A 16591-nucleotide genomic window follows, 5' to 3' on the forward strand; every position below is an offset into this window, starting at 1 on the left:
GTACATCATTGTTCCTTACATGAATGCCAATTGTTTAAAAAATATGTTTTAAAGGATTTAGGGAACTCATGATTATTCACTATACTGTCATATGCTTTATGGTAATCAGCTTCTGAGTATGCATATACCATTTTTAATATCAAATTCATCAGCTCACATTTAGTTGATGGAGGTACAGACAACTGTATGACAACTTTTTTGATGTACTTTTTTACATGAAAACAACTCAGCAACACTGATGAATGTAGGACTCAAAACATTTATCAACCCAATATCTTTGTCCATAATAATAACTTTGGTTATGATATTATTATTTTGTGTACAAAACCATTCCACAACCCATTTGAAAATGTCTATAGCCCAAAGGATCCAGTCAGAACTCTGTCTTATCGGATTTTTCTCGGTTTTTCGGAGTTTTGGAGTTCGAGAGAAATCGAGAAACCTCGACAGAACTTCGACGAGGTTTTTGGAAAATATCAATTTTTACTTGTAAAATAATTAAATTCTTATTTTATTTCTATGCTGCTTTTACAATAGTTCATGTTGTTTTCAAAATATAAGTGTTCTCTTTGTTCAATACCAACACTAATTTACATCACAAAGCAATTAGTAATGCACAGTGGGCCTAGTGGTGGTGGTTGAAAAAACCTCAAAAAAAAACTTATTCTATTCAAAACCATATAATAAAACATTCTCGTACTTTTCCATTGTATTATTTCCAAAACTATTTTGAGTATAATAGTATCTTTTTAATAATAGAAGTTTTTAAATCCACAAAAATCAGTTGTGGTATAATAAAATGTAATGCATAATAAAATATCTTTTCTATCAAAAAAGCAAGAATTTTTTAATTTTTAAGCAAAGATTGTAAACAGTATCTTTTAAAATATTATGTGTGTGATATTAGTTAATGTATTTTAACTATTTAATAGTTTACCTTAACAAAAAAAAATTTTAAGTCAAGATCATTATTTATAATATATACAAAAACTGGTCGAGGAAACAACGAGGTAAGTTTTGAACATATAATACAATTTTTTTTTACAATAATGTTGTATATCGTATGATCAAAATAATTTTGTTCACCATAAGTCTATTATTCGGCCCACTGTGCATTGTGGCGAAATTATGTAATAAAATGTTATCACTGATAACAAATAATAATAATTAATGTTTCATTATACTTACCTATTAGAATAAATAACTTAATTAATAACTTAAAATATGATAACTTATCACAATTAAAATAAAATTAAGAACAAATATCTATCACAGTCAAATTGATAATTTTTCTTTTATAGAGAAAAATGGTTTCGGAAGCCTGGAAATACTTTGATAAAGTTGTGGTAAATGATAAGAAATACGGAGATTGCAAAAAATGCCATAAAAGAATCGCTTGTCCAGGAAGCAGCACAAACGACCTAATTGGTCACGTCAAAAGTTGCGAGAAAATAGATTTAAAACCATCTAGTTCCAGACCAGTTTTGACTAAGATGTCGTTAAACTATTTTCTTGCCAAGTTGACAGCTCTTGATGGATATTCAATTAGGTCCATAACTCAATCTGAAACACTTAGAATGCTTTTTGAAAATTATGGGCATAGTTTGCCCAAGTCAGTGTTCACAATTTCAGAAAAAATTAATATGTTTCATGCTGAAGCCAAATGTTTAACGATAGCTGAATTGGCTACATTGAAAGCAAAAGGAGAAAAATTTGGACTAACAGGTGACGAATGGTGTAGCAATAGAGGTAGAAGATACTACAATTTAAATGTTCATCATGAGCGAACATATTGTTTAGGAATGGTAAGATTGCTAACTCCTTGTTCTGCCGAAACATTAAACATTTTGATAATGCAAAAATTAAAAGAATTCAGTATAGATGATGAAGATGTTGAATCGGATATTGAAACAGAAACGGAAACTGATGGAGAGACTGAAGGAGAGTTTTTTATTGAATATTTGGCAAATGAGATTGAATATGAAGAAAATGTCAAAAAAAATTTACAGAAACTTCGAATACTAATTAAGTTTTTAAAGTATTCATCATTTCTATATGAAGTTCTTAAAAGAATAATACACAAAATTTATGGATCTTCGCATGACAAAGGACTGTTACTCGACAACCCCACTAGATGGAACAGTGTTTTTCAGATGATCAAAAGATTTTTGGATTGCTTAGAAGCTGTGAAAAAAAATTCGAAAAACTAAACTGCTTATACATGTTAGATGAAATTGACTTGGATTTCTTAAAATCGCTGTCTGACTTATTGGAAGTCATTGCTGACGCTGCAGTTCACTTGGAAAAACCAAATACAACAATTTTGGAGTGTGACATCGTTATGGAAACGTTAGTAAGGAAATTGAAGGAACCAGAAACTAACATCAGTTCTATTTTGCTGAGGCGTTAATCTCCAGATACGAAAACCGTAAAAACATTATCATTGAGTCATTATTTGCACAATCCAAATTTTTTTAAAAATAAAAAACACACATTTTTTTACGCTTCTAAAAAAAATATTCAAGTTTATGCTGCAAAATTATTTGACCAACTATTTGCAGCAAAAGAAAATAGTCTCCAAACAAAATTAGATTGCGCTAAAAGCAAACAAGAAGAACCATCACAATCGACATCTTTTTTTGCCAAAATTCAAGAAGTTTTATATCAAAATCAATCAACAGTTAAAAAGCCAAAAAAAGTCAAGACCTTCACCGATCAGTTAAAAGAATACGAAGTAACTAGTGTGAAATCAGAAGCAGTTTTGAAATTTGAACAAGCCATCCACAGAATTCAAGCAACTTCCTCAGAAGCAGAAAGAGTTTTCTCCTCATCTTCCAGATTTGTCACAAAGTTTCGTAGTTCGCTTTCTGACGAAATGATAGATGTTTTCATCTTACTAAAATATTATTCTAAAAGTTCTTCAGAATACTGTTTTAAATTTTTTTTTTAGTTTTTACAATAGGTACCCCAAGAAGTCTTTATTACAGAGCACAGCGGAAGGGCATTTAACTGAAAGTTCACGCCTTCTTCCTAACCAATGACGGTTAGAAAGCCATTTATTAGATATGACTTGTTAGTTAAAAGATTGTGATAAGAAAAATATCTAAGCACTAAGAAATATATAAACATAAATTTTTTTAAAGTTTATTATTAATTATAAATCGAAAATTATATAAAAATTAAAAAAAAAAAATATACGAACAATGTTTAATTATCAACTAGATAGTTTAATTTTTTAATTTATAACAAAGTTTTATCGAGACTCTGATTTTTTCTTGACTCCAACGAGTTTTTTCTCGATTTTTCTTGATTTTGCTATAGTCTCATGCTGAACAAAAGCAAATAAAACTAGCACTCCAAATCCTAAACCATTTTCTACTAAAAAAATCAATAGTGGAAATCGTTTAATATTAACTTTGTAAGTAGAATCCACAAAAACTACTTCACCATATCTTTTATATTTCTCTTTCATCACACTAGTTTGCCAATATATAGCTTGTAACCCATCATTGTTTTGAAGGATAGAAACTGAACCACCATTGTCTTTTTCTAAAAGTTTGTTAACAGCATCTACCAGCAACTGTCCTTCATTATTATTACTAAGCTCAACTTTTTTATTCCTAGCTTTAAAGTTGTGTAAATCCTGACTAGTCACACATTTGGTGTGACCATCTAAATGCAATATTTGTTTTATCTGTAATGGGGTGACATTAGCATTTGTTAAATTTATTATAAGTTTTTCCTCCTGCGCTGTTATCTTTCTATTCCTAGGATAGCAACAAAATAATTCTTTACTTGTTGGATGGTTGTGGGCCTCTTCTAATTGAGTCACCTTTAATTAAATTAATTTACTTTTTTTTTATTAAAAAATTTAGTTAAAATGTTTAACTCTGTAAAAAAACTAAGACTAATTGCTAAGTTATCAAAAACCAAGAAATAGTTTCATCTAATTGTTCTAAACAATCAAATTACAAAATAAATATTAAACTTAAGTACTGTGTACCTCTAAAGCAAAACTGTCTATTTTACTTTCATAACATTTCAGCTGTAATCTAATTTTCATTGAACAGTCAATGGCAAGTTTTGTTTGATGCGGTCTACAAGTTGTCACTTTGCTTGGGCGTGGTTTCCCATAGTGTACACATGTAAAAAGTAGATCGTTATAAATAAACTTTTCAGCTTTGCTGTCATCAAGCTACAATTTAACATATAAAAGTTTTTCCTTAAAAACTCAAAACTTAAAATGATCAAACATCTACACATTTACTCTATAAAATATTGGTCATTTGAAATGTTTAACAAATATCAATATTAGTTTCAAAAAAATATTACCTAAAAATACTAACTAAATATTACCTTAAGCTTTTGACTACTTCTGTAGTGTATAGGGTGACTATTTTCTTCACAGTACTCTTGTAACTTCGACTCAAAATCAACAAATGAATCAAAGTGGTCACATTTTTTTATTTCTAGAGTAATATAACAAATTATATAAATTAAAACAAGTCTCAGAAAAATTTTGCACATGAAAAAGTGTAAGTGATCCAAGTTGTTGTTGACAAGGTTGGTTCACAACATAACTTATTTATATGACAACATAGCAGTGGTGCAACTTTCATTTAGTTTAGTGCACTTTTTGATGACAGCTTTTATTAGAACTCCCAATCAAACAATGTGCAAAAAATCTCCAAGATATTTTTTTTTTGTAGTATACACTACATTTTGCCATTTTTATAAATAAATTACAAAAGAGTTTCACATTGAAAATATCAATTAATAAAACAAATTAAAAAACAGAACTGGACTCAAAGAACATATGGGTGATGTAATACCACCTCAATCTTTTCACAGAGCCCAATGTTTTCAGTATTATTAACCCCTTCCCTGTGGAATTTTTATTTTTCAACTTTTTTTAAATTTTTTTTGTATATATCCATTTTGATAATAATTTTGTCAAAAATATACTGAGACCTTATAGGCAATATTGTGATACTTTTACAAACATACCAAAAATAAAAAATAAAAAAACCTTTTTTTTAATATCTTCACTTCCAACAAGGCTGCAAGCAACCACTATTAGAAGTTGGAAGTTACTGGAAAAGGTAAGTTGAAGTTTATAGAGCAAGATAATGATTGACAGACAACTTAAAATATTGCAAATTATATGAATCAGAAAAACAAGATGAAGGAAGCAAATTCTGAAGAACTGATTTTAAAGGAAAAAAACTGGACAAATATGAATATTTTAAATTCTAAAGCAAATAAGAATAGTCACAGTAAAAAAACCTAATAGAATGATTAGTAAAAAGACTTGTGGATGAATAGAAAAATGCTACAGCTAGTTTAGTTTTAGCATACTTTAGCAATTTTAGGATTTTTTCCAAAGTTGAGGAGGTCATAATTTTTCTCTTATTACAAGTTAATAAAAACCACTTTTTTAAAAAGAGAACTATCCAGAGAAGAGTTCTTGAAAAAATGAGACACTTGTTGAAAGTGAGAAAAAAGTTATACAGCTCTAAAGTACTCTGTTTTAACCATTTGTAAAATGAGGGGCGCCACTGTGTCATGTTTCTAAGGCTATAATTTTCTGAACTGTTGTACTTAGAAGTCTGAAATTTCAAATTTAACCTATCTACATAATGAGCATAACAATATGTAACAATCAGGAAAATCAGAGTTGGTGACCCACAAAGTTTTCTTTAAATTGGTTGAAATATAATGATTTGACCATGTATACTAAAATAAAAGAAAATTATTCCAAAATTAATGCTAAACAAAAACTAAAAAATTGCTACAAAGAATCAGAAAAACACCTAAAAAGCCAAAAAAAAATGCATTTTTTGCAATTCTTCACCACAGTGATAGATGAAGGTCACATTTTAGAAATATTATGAAGGTCACATTTTAAAAATATTTGGGTAAACCATAATATTACGGTCACCACAGGAAAGGGGTTATACTATATATCCCATTTTTTATTATTTTTATGAGTTTGCTATAATAAATGCGGAGAGGGTACTTTTTTAAGCTTGATTTATATTTAATTTAATCTTTGAATGCTTCTTTGTTTTTCAGACAAGTTTCCTTAGTGATATTTTGTTATTTAAATTACATTAGAGACGAAAGAAGAGTTAAATAAATTATCTACAATTGAAAGCTTATATATACAACTAGATACTAATGCCTTCCAGGCATTAACCTGTTTTGTAGATCAGAACATGTTTTGCAGTTCAAATGGTGTGTAATAATGAAGCTGTTTGTTGACATTTCCAAAAAAAAATTGAATTGAGTTATTGAAATTTTCATTTATTTATTGAATTGGATGATTTGAATTGCAGGATTTTAATCCAAGAAGCAACTCTTAAAATATCTACAATACACACTAATAAATATGGTTTAACCAATATATTAAATGAATTTATTAACCTGTGAAAAAGATATGAAAAACTTTTTCAAGACAATTAAAAAATTTAGCAAATATAGTTTCTTTTAGAATGTTATTATATAAGATAAAAATTTTTTACTTATAAGGGAAAAACTTGACGAAACCAATTGCTCATTTGATAAAGAAATGTCCTCACTAGGCAGGCTATCGCCATTTTCAAAGGTATCCATAGCCTATAAATAATAAAATACAGATTGCAACAATATATATATATACATATATATATATATATATATATATATATATATATATATATATATATTATATATATATATATATATATATATTATATATATATATATATATATATATATTATATATATATATATATATATATACATATATATATATATATATATATATATATATATATATATATTTGGGCCCTGCGAATCACTATTTTTAGTCTCGAATCGAATCACGATTCGAAGCAAGTCTTGATTTGCAAATTGAATTGAATCACAAGTCCAATAAGCGTTTTGGAGAAATCTAAGTTTAACTAAAACATAGATATCCTCAAAAAATTTGATTTGAGATTCGAATCAACGCCTGATTTGATTTGGAGGGCCCTAATATATATATATATATATATATATATATATATATATATATATATATATATATATATATATATATATATATATATATATATATATATATATATATTATTGCATTTGGGAGTACGGAAAGAAAAAAATGATTCTCATGCCAACAAATACGTAACTTTTAATTACCTTTGACTTTCGTCCAACATTTACATGTTGTCAGAAAGTTAAAACCAATAATTTAATTACAAATTAATCGTTTTTTTAAGAAACTGCAAAAACGCAAACTTAATTGACCAGAATGTTTTTAAAACATTCTGAATGTTTTTAATAATATAAATGTTTTTATTTTTATTTTTTTAATAAAATGTTTTTATTTTTATTTTATAAAATGTTTTTATTTTTATTCATTTTTACTCTAAATCATGCACGGAGTGTTGCTATATCGACTATATTATAGCCTGACTCGCAACGGGGTGCTGCTACATCGACTGATAAATAGCCTGACTCATAAGGGAGTGCTGCTACATTGACTATCTTATAGCCTGACTCGCAAGGGAGTGCTGCTACATCGACTGAGGGTTTGGTTGGGGCAGGCAGTCTATCAAGTAATAAAAAAAAAATTCCGGTCTTGCATTTTAATTTTTACTTTCTGTCAACAAAATATGGAAAACTTTCTGACAACCAGTTAGGGATTATATATATATATATATATATATATATATATATATATATATATATATATATATATATATATATATATATATATATATATATATATATATATTTATATATATATGCATATATATATATATATATATATATACATATATACTTATATATATATATATACATATATTTATATATACATATATATATATATATATATATATTTATATATATATGCATATATATATATATTTATATATACATATATATATACATACATATATAATATATTATATATATAAATAATATATATATATATATGCATATAAATATATATATATATATACATATATATATATGTGTGTGTGTCTGTGTGTATGCAGACTAAATCAAAACTCTTCCCATTAAATTATATTTAATACTTCTAAATGTGTGTATGAAGATGCTCTAAAAAAGCAGATTTAAAAATTTCGGATTTAAAAATTTGAAACAAGAATTGCAAAAATATGAAATAGAAATATAATTTGGTTCAACCTTCTGTACAGCAAAATTGTTTCAACAAATATTAAGAAAACGTTTTTAAAATTAATAGACAAACATTTCCCTCCTAATAAATTGCACAAAATTTTTAATAGAAACTATTAAAAATAAAAATTAAAGTAAAAATATTGAAAGAATTATAAAAGGCCATAATTTTTATTATACACATAATATGTGTATAGTTAAATTATAACTTTATTGTTATAATGTGGTTACAAACATCTTAAGCCATGTTAAACTAACAAAATGTTCTCTACTATTACGCGCCTTATAATTTACCACTGAAATGCTATTGTATTAATTAAAGTAAAAAAATTGAAAGAATTGCAGAAGATCATAACTTTGCATTGATTAACGAAAAAGAATTTTTTAAAGAAAAAAATACTAAAACTTGTAATTGCAAGCAAAAAATTTACTGCAATATGAATGTCAAATGCTTATTTGCAAATACATTATTTCCTCACAAAACAACCCTGATAAAAAATATATTGGCTTAACTGAGGACAAATGGAAGAAATGTTATACCAATCACAAACAATTTTAAAAAATTTGTAAACTTCTTAGGTATAAAGCTAGATAAAAACTTAACCTGGACTTACCGTTATAGCAATATATCTAATAAGTTGAATAGACCCCTTGCCATTTTTTTTGTATGCATCATACAACAAAAAACTTTAAAATTTATATACTATGCTTTATTTCATTCTAACCTCACATATTTCCTTCTATCATGGAGTCAAAACATACACATTGTAAATCGCCTATTTATCATGCAGAAAGAATTATTGAATTTCTACCATAAGTATTGCAAATCGCCTATTTATCATGCAGAGTCAGGATTATTGAATTTCTACCAAAAAATTCACATACATTTACATCTTTTAACGCATTTTAAATTTTAAAAGTGCATGATATAATCAAAACTAAAAATTGTTTATTTATTCAAAGCAACCTAAACAAAAAGCTACTCCCTTTATATAACAAATGGTTTTTTCTATGCAGTGGAATTAGCTGTCAGCTTACAAGAAATTCTTGTAGAGGCGCATTGAGTGCGCAAACATATAATACAAAATCCTACGGTCGACATTCCTTTAAATACTCTGCATTAATGGACTGGAATCAAATTCAAAATAAATTAAAATCAATCCCTTTTAACAACATCAATAAATATGTTCTCAAAACCAAATTAAAATACTACTTATCTGTTTCTATTTATCTTGTTACATCAAGATAAATAGAAACAACAGTTGTATCACTGGTGATAAAAGATATATCATAATAGAAGATGCATAAGATATAAATATGAATGTTGACTACTAGCAACCTTCTGTGTGTGTATTATTTATTTTATTTGCATTCTTTAGTTTTGTTTTGTTCATGGTCGCTCTCCTTGATTTAGCCTAGCTATATGAGAGTGAACCATCCAAAATATAGACTGTATATATATTTTTTGTAACTTATAAAATTATTACGTAAAACATCTATATTTCTGGTAAATGGTGCTTTTTGTTGTTGTTGTAAATAAAATATTATAATGCTTACAGATGCAAGAGAGTGTTACGTTTTCGCTAATACCTTAGATATTTAAACCAAAATAATTACCGAATAAACTACGTCATAAATAAGTAACTTCCGCGTACAAATAATGTCTATATTTTAAATATAGACATTATTTGTATATAACAATTATATTATAGGTTCATTACTTGTACGCGCGTTCAAATAATGACTTCGTATTTTTAAATTTATAGAGCATCCATAAATATTGGTGATATTTAGACACATGAAGTTTTTTCAAAGGATATCTTAGTTGAGAATTAAATTTAGAGGTATTACTATAATTTAAAATTTCAATAATTGTTTGAAAAAAATTAGGCACAATACAATTTATACATCTAACTAATAACAACAACAAAAAAAATAAAAATAAAACTGACTTATAATAAAAATAGTCATAACTTTATTTTAATTGACAATTACTTTCAGAAAAATTTGAGGGGATAAGTTATTACCTAACAGAACTTTAAATTTATTTCCTGAAATCTTTTTTAAAGAAGATAAAACTGTTTTAAAAAAACCCTCGTAAAAATGCAGTCCATCAAACTATTTGGTTTTAGTGTTAAGTTATCTCTTTTAGAACCTCCATATACCAAGCTGGAAAAATATTTATACTTCAATATTTATAATAATAGTAAAATGTTGTACAAACTATTTTTATGAATATTTTGATGAGCCAAATTATGTAGAGTTTTGACAATAAAAGCTTGTAAGGGAGAGTGTTGTACCTCGGAGGTATTTTCAAACTTTGACAAATATAAAAAAAAATACAATATGATCTGTAACAATATATTTTCTTTAACTTGATGATATTAGTTACTTTAGAATTTTTTATTAAACATCCAGACATATTTTTTCATCTTTTTTTTAAATTTAAGACAATAGCTTACACTACTGCCTAGGTACACCACTGGTGGTGTGCCTTGGAGGTATGTATGTTGTACCTCTGAGGTTTTATTGTTTTAACAAATTAAGTACTCAACATGGTAAAAATTTGATATAATGTTTACTTATAGGATAATTAGACTTCACATCAGCCTCATTTAAGATAATATTAATCAAACTAGTTAAATTTATATAGCTATATATAATTATAAATTACTAATAAATAAAAAACTAATTCAAATTTAGAAGTATTATAAACTTACATAAGAAATAAAGTTTATTAAGAAAAGGGTAATAAAAGCCTACATTAAAGTTTAGTAAATTTAAGCCTTTCACTTTGATTTAGTGAATATTTTTGCTTAACTGGATTTTTTTTAAATCTGAATCTTTCATAACCTCAAAGTCTATTTCTGACTGAGCAGATACTTTGTCAGATACTACATCTACATTTTCCTCTAATTCTGTACTTTGCTCCAAGGTGAAGCTCAGCTTTTTTTTTCAGAACAGGTCCCTGTTGTTTATTATCAGTTTTGCCTTTCATTTTATTGCCAGATATATTTTTTGGTTTCTCTGCTTTTTTTTTTTTTTCAATTTGAAGTGTCACAGGGCTGGAAGTTAAAATGCAAGACTTTTTCTTAGGACAACCTCTTCCAGTTTGTTTTCGTGGTTGAGCTTTTGGGTAAGGTAGAATAATATCAGGAGACACAATGTTAGCGTTTATATGGTTTGCAAAAGAAGCAAGGCTACGGCTAGTTACCTCAGTATTAGTCGAGGGCTCTGGTCTACTCAAAAAGTTTTCAATATGCTTACTTTTGTTTCCTGGCTGGTCTTTAGACACAGGTTGCGATCAATCTGTTATAGTGGATGACAAGAACTCTTAATCTTTGAAAACATTTTTATTCAGTGGATGAAGGCCACTTACTAGAAAACTGTGCATAATGTTGTTTGGAGTAAAAGCTAAGGGAAAAACTTGTCCAACAATTTCTGATACATCATAGATTGTTGCTGGTTTCCCAGTATTGCCTGGTTTTAACATCCAATCCTTCATTTTATTGTTGTAATATGTCTTAAATGGACCAAAATAAGCCTCTGTCTAAGGGTTGCATTTTGTGACTAGTGTGTGGATGAAATGTTACCATTGTAATCCCATTAAATTTTTTAGCTGGATAGTTGGTATTGAGATATGACACTCATGGTTGTCAAGTAAAAGAATAGGTGAATTTTCCTTACTTGAACAAGTGTGCTTTACAAAATGTTTCATAAATCCTAGAAAGAAGTCTTCATTTGACCATCCTGATGGGTTTGCTCCACCAAGTGTACCTTTGGGCCTCTTTTAACATAAAGTCTTTAAACTTCTTACTAGGGAAAATCAACATTGGAGCCACCTCCAGCATTTATTGCTCCAATCATTGTTATACTATATCCTCGTTATACTATTTTTCCTAACCTGATTCAAGGAGTTTGTTTCTGTGTCTTCTTAAGGTTGTTTCAGGAATGTCAAAGTCCATAGAAGCTCTGTATATAGAAAGTTCATTGTTCACTATAAGTTTTACAGCTCTTTCTATATCTTCTTTTGGTATAGGTTTTCTTTTAAATCCATTTTTACTTCTAGGCATTTTATTAATTTTGTATTTTTTGGTTTTTCTGAAAATAAATGAAAAACATTAAAAACAATCAAATATCAGTACAATTAATTTTTCATAAAATGGAAGGACATCATAGTTTTTAAAGCATAATTGAAAATGCTTTTGTCAGTATTTAATTATTTTTAATTACAAAGCTATTTATTAATAAGCATATTACAAAAATAATTACAATGTAACAAAGAAATACACACATCTTATTACACGTGTTATACTAAAGAAATTGTTAATTAACAAAAATAATAATAATAATAAACTATAGTGACATTAAAGAAATACTTTCATAACAAACTTACTCAAAATAGTATTTACAAAATCATGCAAGTGTGTACCTTGGTGGTACCACCAAGGTACACCACATTAGCTACCTTCAAGGTACACTGCTACCATAGTTTTTACAAAATCGCTATTTATAGGTTAAGAGTTTCAAACATACATAAATGTAGCTAAAAACATGCTTTACAAATTCTGATAATCAGTTTTAAAACAAAGTTTATACCTACAGTTACAAAAAATGACTTTTTGGTGTCGAAAACAAACTTTTATTTTTATTACAACAACAAATGTGTTAAGCAGTGGTAAAACATTTTATTATGAGTCTTTAATGGCCAATACATGCAACTAAAAGAGGTATTAAATAAATAGGTACCCATGGTGTTTGCTTTCGTCCCTATTTCCACCCCTCGTGTGTGCAACTTCTGTTAATGATTTACTGTTTAGAAGCCCCTTATAAATATTAAAAACCAAAAAAATCTTGCACACACGAGGGGTGAGAGTAGAAATTTTAATTTTGCTAAGTATTATTTAAAATGGCTTCTTTGCTGTTTTTTTTAAAGTTTCTAACTTGGAATTGATAAAAGGCTAATCTATGAAATAAAGGGCTAATCTATGAAATAAAAAATACATTTTCAACTATATTTCAAAATAAAGACTTATAAATCGCTTGTTAAATTTTCTTTGCGCAGTTAAGCATTTATTTTATTTAATAAATATTATATTATCTAGTATTTTTAAGTATGTTTACATATTCTGCACAGTTGTTTTTAAATTAAAAAGTTCACAAAAAACATTTTAGTTTAATTCTGAACACACTATGTAGATAGATTCGATTCATGTTACTTTGATCTCTTGTTTACACTAAATAATAAACTCAAGTATAAATATGATGATTAAGGATATTCAAATCATGTTTCTGTGGGCATAAATCATCCACTTAATAAAGTTTTGATTTTATATTAAAAATTCTTCCAAAATACTGTCTTTTGCAATATGTAGTGCATATAAACTTGTACATTTTACCTTTGCCAAAAGATATTTTATTCTGTAGTTGATGGGCATTTAACTTATCTTGAATATCCGACTCTAAGAAAAAAGTTCAAGACTGCGTCTTCACCTACTTTTGAGAAGTAGAGATCATTAATAGTTCTAGTTGAACTTCGCATGCACAATTGATTATTGCAAACTACTTGTGACTCAAAAGACTGAATTGGCTTAATGAAATTAATGAAATGCTCCATTTCAGTTCCGAATGTACAGATCGAGTGAATTCCATTTTCGTCTTGAGAAACACAAAGCTTGCAAATGTCTAAGAGCCAAACACTTTTTGCTTTATTCCAATCTTTAGAATCAATAAACCCTATTATAGAAGCAATTTTTTCTTTGGTATCAGAGTTTTTCAAATTAATCAATATGTTCTTAGACAGCTTGCTTGAAGTCCAAAGCGCGAGTAAAAAATAATCAATTGTAAATGTGTTCAATAATTTAACTGGCTTTTTAAAATTTGATTTAATAAGCTTTCCTCCCCATTTAGGAATATTACTAAAAAAATACGAGTTTTCACTTTGTTTTTCGTTAACTTACAATTTCTTTGGACTGACTACATCCTGCTTATTAGACAGCGAACGCTTTTTATTCTTGATATATTTATCTTCATCTATGCTTGAATAATTATCAAATGACTCAGAAGAATAAACTAAATTAATTTTAGGCTTCTTTTTCGAAAATTTTTTAAATTTTTTTGACTCATAAACTTCATCTTCCGAAGTTTCAATTTGTGTCAACATTAAAGTTTCTGGTTTAGCGTTATTAGTAAAAAAGAATGTTAGTAATCCAGCTGGATTCGGAAGCATCTTTAAGTACTTTCCACATGCTAAATAATAAATTACGCTAGCAACATGCGCACAGCAGCCTACAGTTCTCATGCCGATCTTACAAGTACAGTACTATCCTTCAATTCCAGTTTCATCATTTGTATTAGGTAAATATTGCACGTACACTTTATACTTTGTAGACCTAGAATGACAAGATCTGATAATAAGAGAAAGAACTTTTGATTTCCCTATCGATTGAACAATTTCACATATTGCCAATTCATATTTTCCTTTATTGAAATGTTCAGAAATGTAGCTTAAGCATTGCCTAAGTTGATATGAGCCCAAAGTGATGTTGTTTTTTATTATTTCTTCAGGCAATTTAGGAAAACCAAGTACAAGTGTTGCTTCAATGTTTACAAACAAACTCTTTTTGTTTAGTTTTTCAGTTTTGAATAGCTTTTCCAAACTATTTTCTAAATGAAGCTTTACTTTCATGTTATTAATAATTTTTTGTTTATCATCCTGATCTGGGCAAAGACGCTTGAAAAATCTATTAATAAGGGATGCTGCAATTCTGTAGTCAGTGAGTGTGTGAGGCAAACATTTATTGCGCACTTTATCTAAGGCTCTGAAGATGTTTTTAGAAATGAATTTGTGACTTCGATAACCCAATGACACTTGGTAATCATTCTAGATTGATTAGCTTGTAATGTTGTCAATTGTTTTTGACCTTTTTCTACAGATGCAGGCACTTTTGGCTTCAAGTTATAAGTATTTTTTAAGTTATCAAGACAGTCTCAAAAACCTCTATCAAGTAATATAATGTCACCAGGATGAAGCATTTTTCTAAGATTTTGGTTGCCTAGAAGTACATCATTCATGATTGAAGCATCATTTTTTGTTGCCTCGTGAATTCCAAATACATCAACAATTTGTCCATTTGATATAGAAAATGAAAAAGGTTTAACCAAATGTGTTTTTTTTTGTACGCTGAATGTTTTTCGTTGAAAATAGTTGTTGCTGCTCATTTGACAATAACAGTAAGTTCCGTCGACAACTAATATCAACTGAGATTCTTTAGTATTAAATATTTATTTGGCCAATTCGCTGTTATTTGCTAACCATTCACTCCTTTTTAAGTGACTTACACCTAAGTTATTAGGGATGAAATCTTTGACAAAGGCATCTCTTACTTGTTGCAAATATCGAGATACTTCAAAATTTGAGTCAATATCAAAATAATCAGCGACAGTGTATTGATCAAGGCCAGTTTTTAGCCAAAACAGAAAGATGACTAGAACTTGAGATTTAGATCTACTACTGGTGTTTCTGAGTGAAATCAAATCTCCACTTAGTTCTTCAAATTGTTGTCTATTGAATCCAGTAGTTTGCTGGCAAATAGAATCAGATAGTTTTGAAATATCAGAAAACTTTGAAAATAAACTGCTATGCTTAGCGTAATATCGAAACATCTCTAGTAAAGATTTAACTTCTGATGCATTAAGTTTCACATTCTTTGTAACAACAATCAGCTGGTTTAAAGCTTCATTGTTTAATAATCCAACTTCGTTCAAATGCTCTCTGCAGCATCTTGATCCAGTAGGTATAAGAATTTTTTTTTGGACATAAGCGTCAATAATGCTTTGCCCTGGAAAGAATTTAAAATTTTTTGAAGAGTTATTAATGTGACATACGAAACAATAGCGATGAGAAGCAGTTGTTCGAGTTATATCCACCAAAATTGATGTATTTTTTTCGCTCATTCCTTCGCTTTTTTTTAGCTTAACTTATTCCTTTTTAAACTCAACTAGAAAACCTTTTGAAGACTTTAGTGATATTTGTTCATTTTGTTTAATAATCGGTGGGCAAGCTGATATTTGATTTGTTTCAAGCATTTCAGACAACTCAAAATTCGTTGTTTGAAAATCAAACGACTGAGTCTCTATAAATCTACTTAACGGTGAATTTATTTCCTCATTCTCCTTTCTCTGTGCTTTTTCAATACAGGCAGCACAGCAATGTGTTCCAAGCTCAATGGCATTTTTGTTTTTGTTGATTGTTTCTCGTATTTCATTTTGGGAACCTCAACTTTATTTCTAAAAAAACTCTAGATATTCCACGCTTATTTTTTACTTCATCCAATCTTTTGAAACAACATTTGTATCTATATTCTCTTAAAGTTATTTTAATCATTTTTAGTTTTATTTTGAAAAA

At 27.9% G+C, this 16591-nt stretch overlaps 2 protein-coding genes across 4 annotated transcripts in view; one reads left to right on the forward strand and one right to left on the reverse strand.

The window, feature by feature from the left end:
* Positions 1-3253: 3253 nt before the first annotated feature.
* Positions 3254-9797, reverse strand: LOC136076092 (uncharacterized). Its single transcript, XM_065789556.1, has 5 exons — positions 9742-9797; positions 6525-6618; positions 4357-4469; positions 4004-4195; positions 3254-3832 (listed from the first exon to the last, which is right to left on the reverse strand). The coding sequence occupies exons 2-5, from the start codon at positions 6613-6615 to the stop codon at positions 3254-3256; spliced, it is 975 nt and encodes a 324-aa protein (XP_065645628.1). The 5' UTR covers positions 6616-6618; positions 9742-9797.
* A 14-nt stretch (positions 9798-9811) lies between these two features.
* LOC101236975 (uncharacterized) overlaps positions 9812-16591 on the forward strand; it is a 16028-nt gene continuing 9248 nt past the window's right edge. The window contains exon 1 of one of the 3 annotated variants that reach the window (XM_065791097.1): positions 9812-10028. The gene's annotated coding sequence lies outside the window, so the exon portion shown is untranslated. The remainder of the gene's footprint in view (positions 10029-16591) is intronic. The other 2 variants (XM_065791099.1, XM_065791098.1) reach the window with 2 other exon arrangements.

Source organism: Hydra vulgaris, chromosome 02 (assembly GCF_038396675.1).
Source record: "Hydra vulgaris chromosome 02, alternate assembly HydraT2T_AEP".
Lineage (NCBI taxonomy): Eukaryota > Metazoa > Cnidaria > Hydrozoa > Anthoathecata > Hydridae > Hydra > Hydra vulgaris.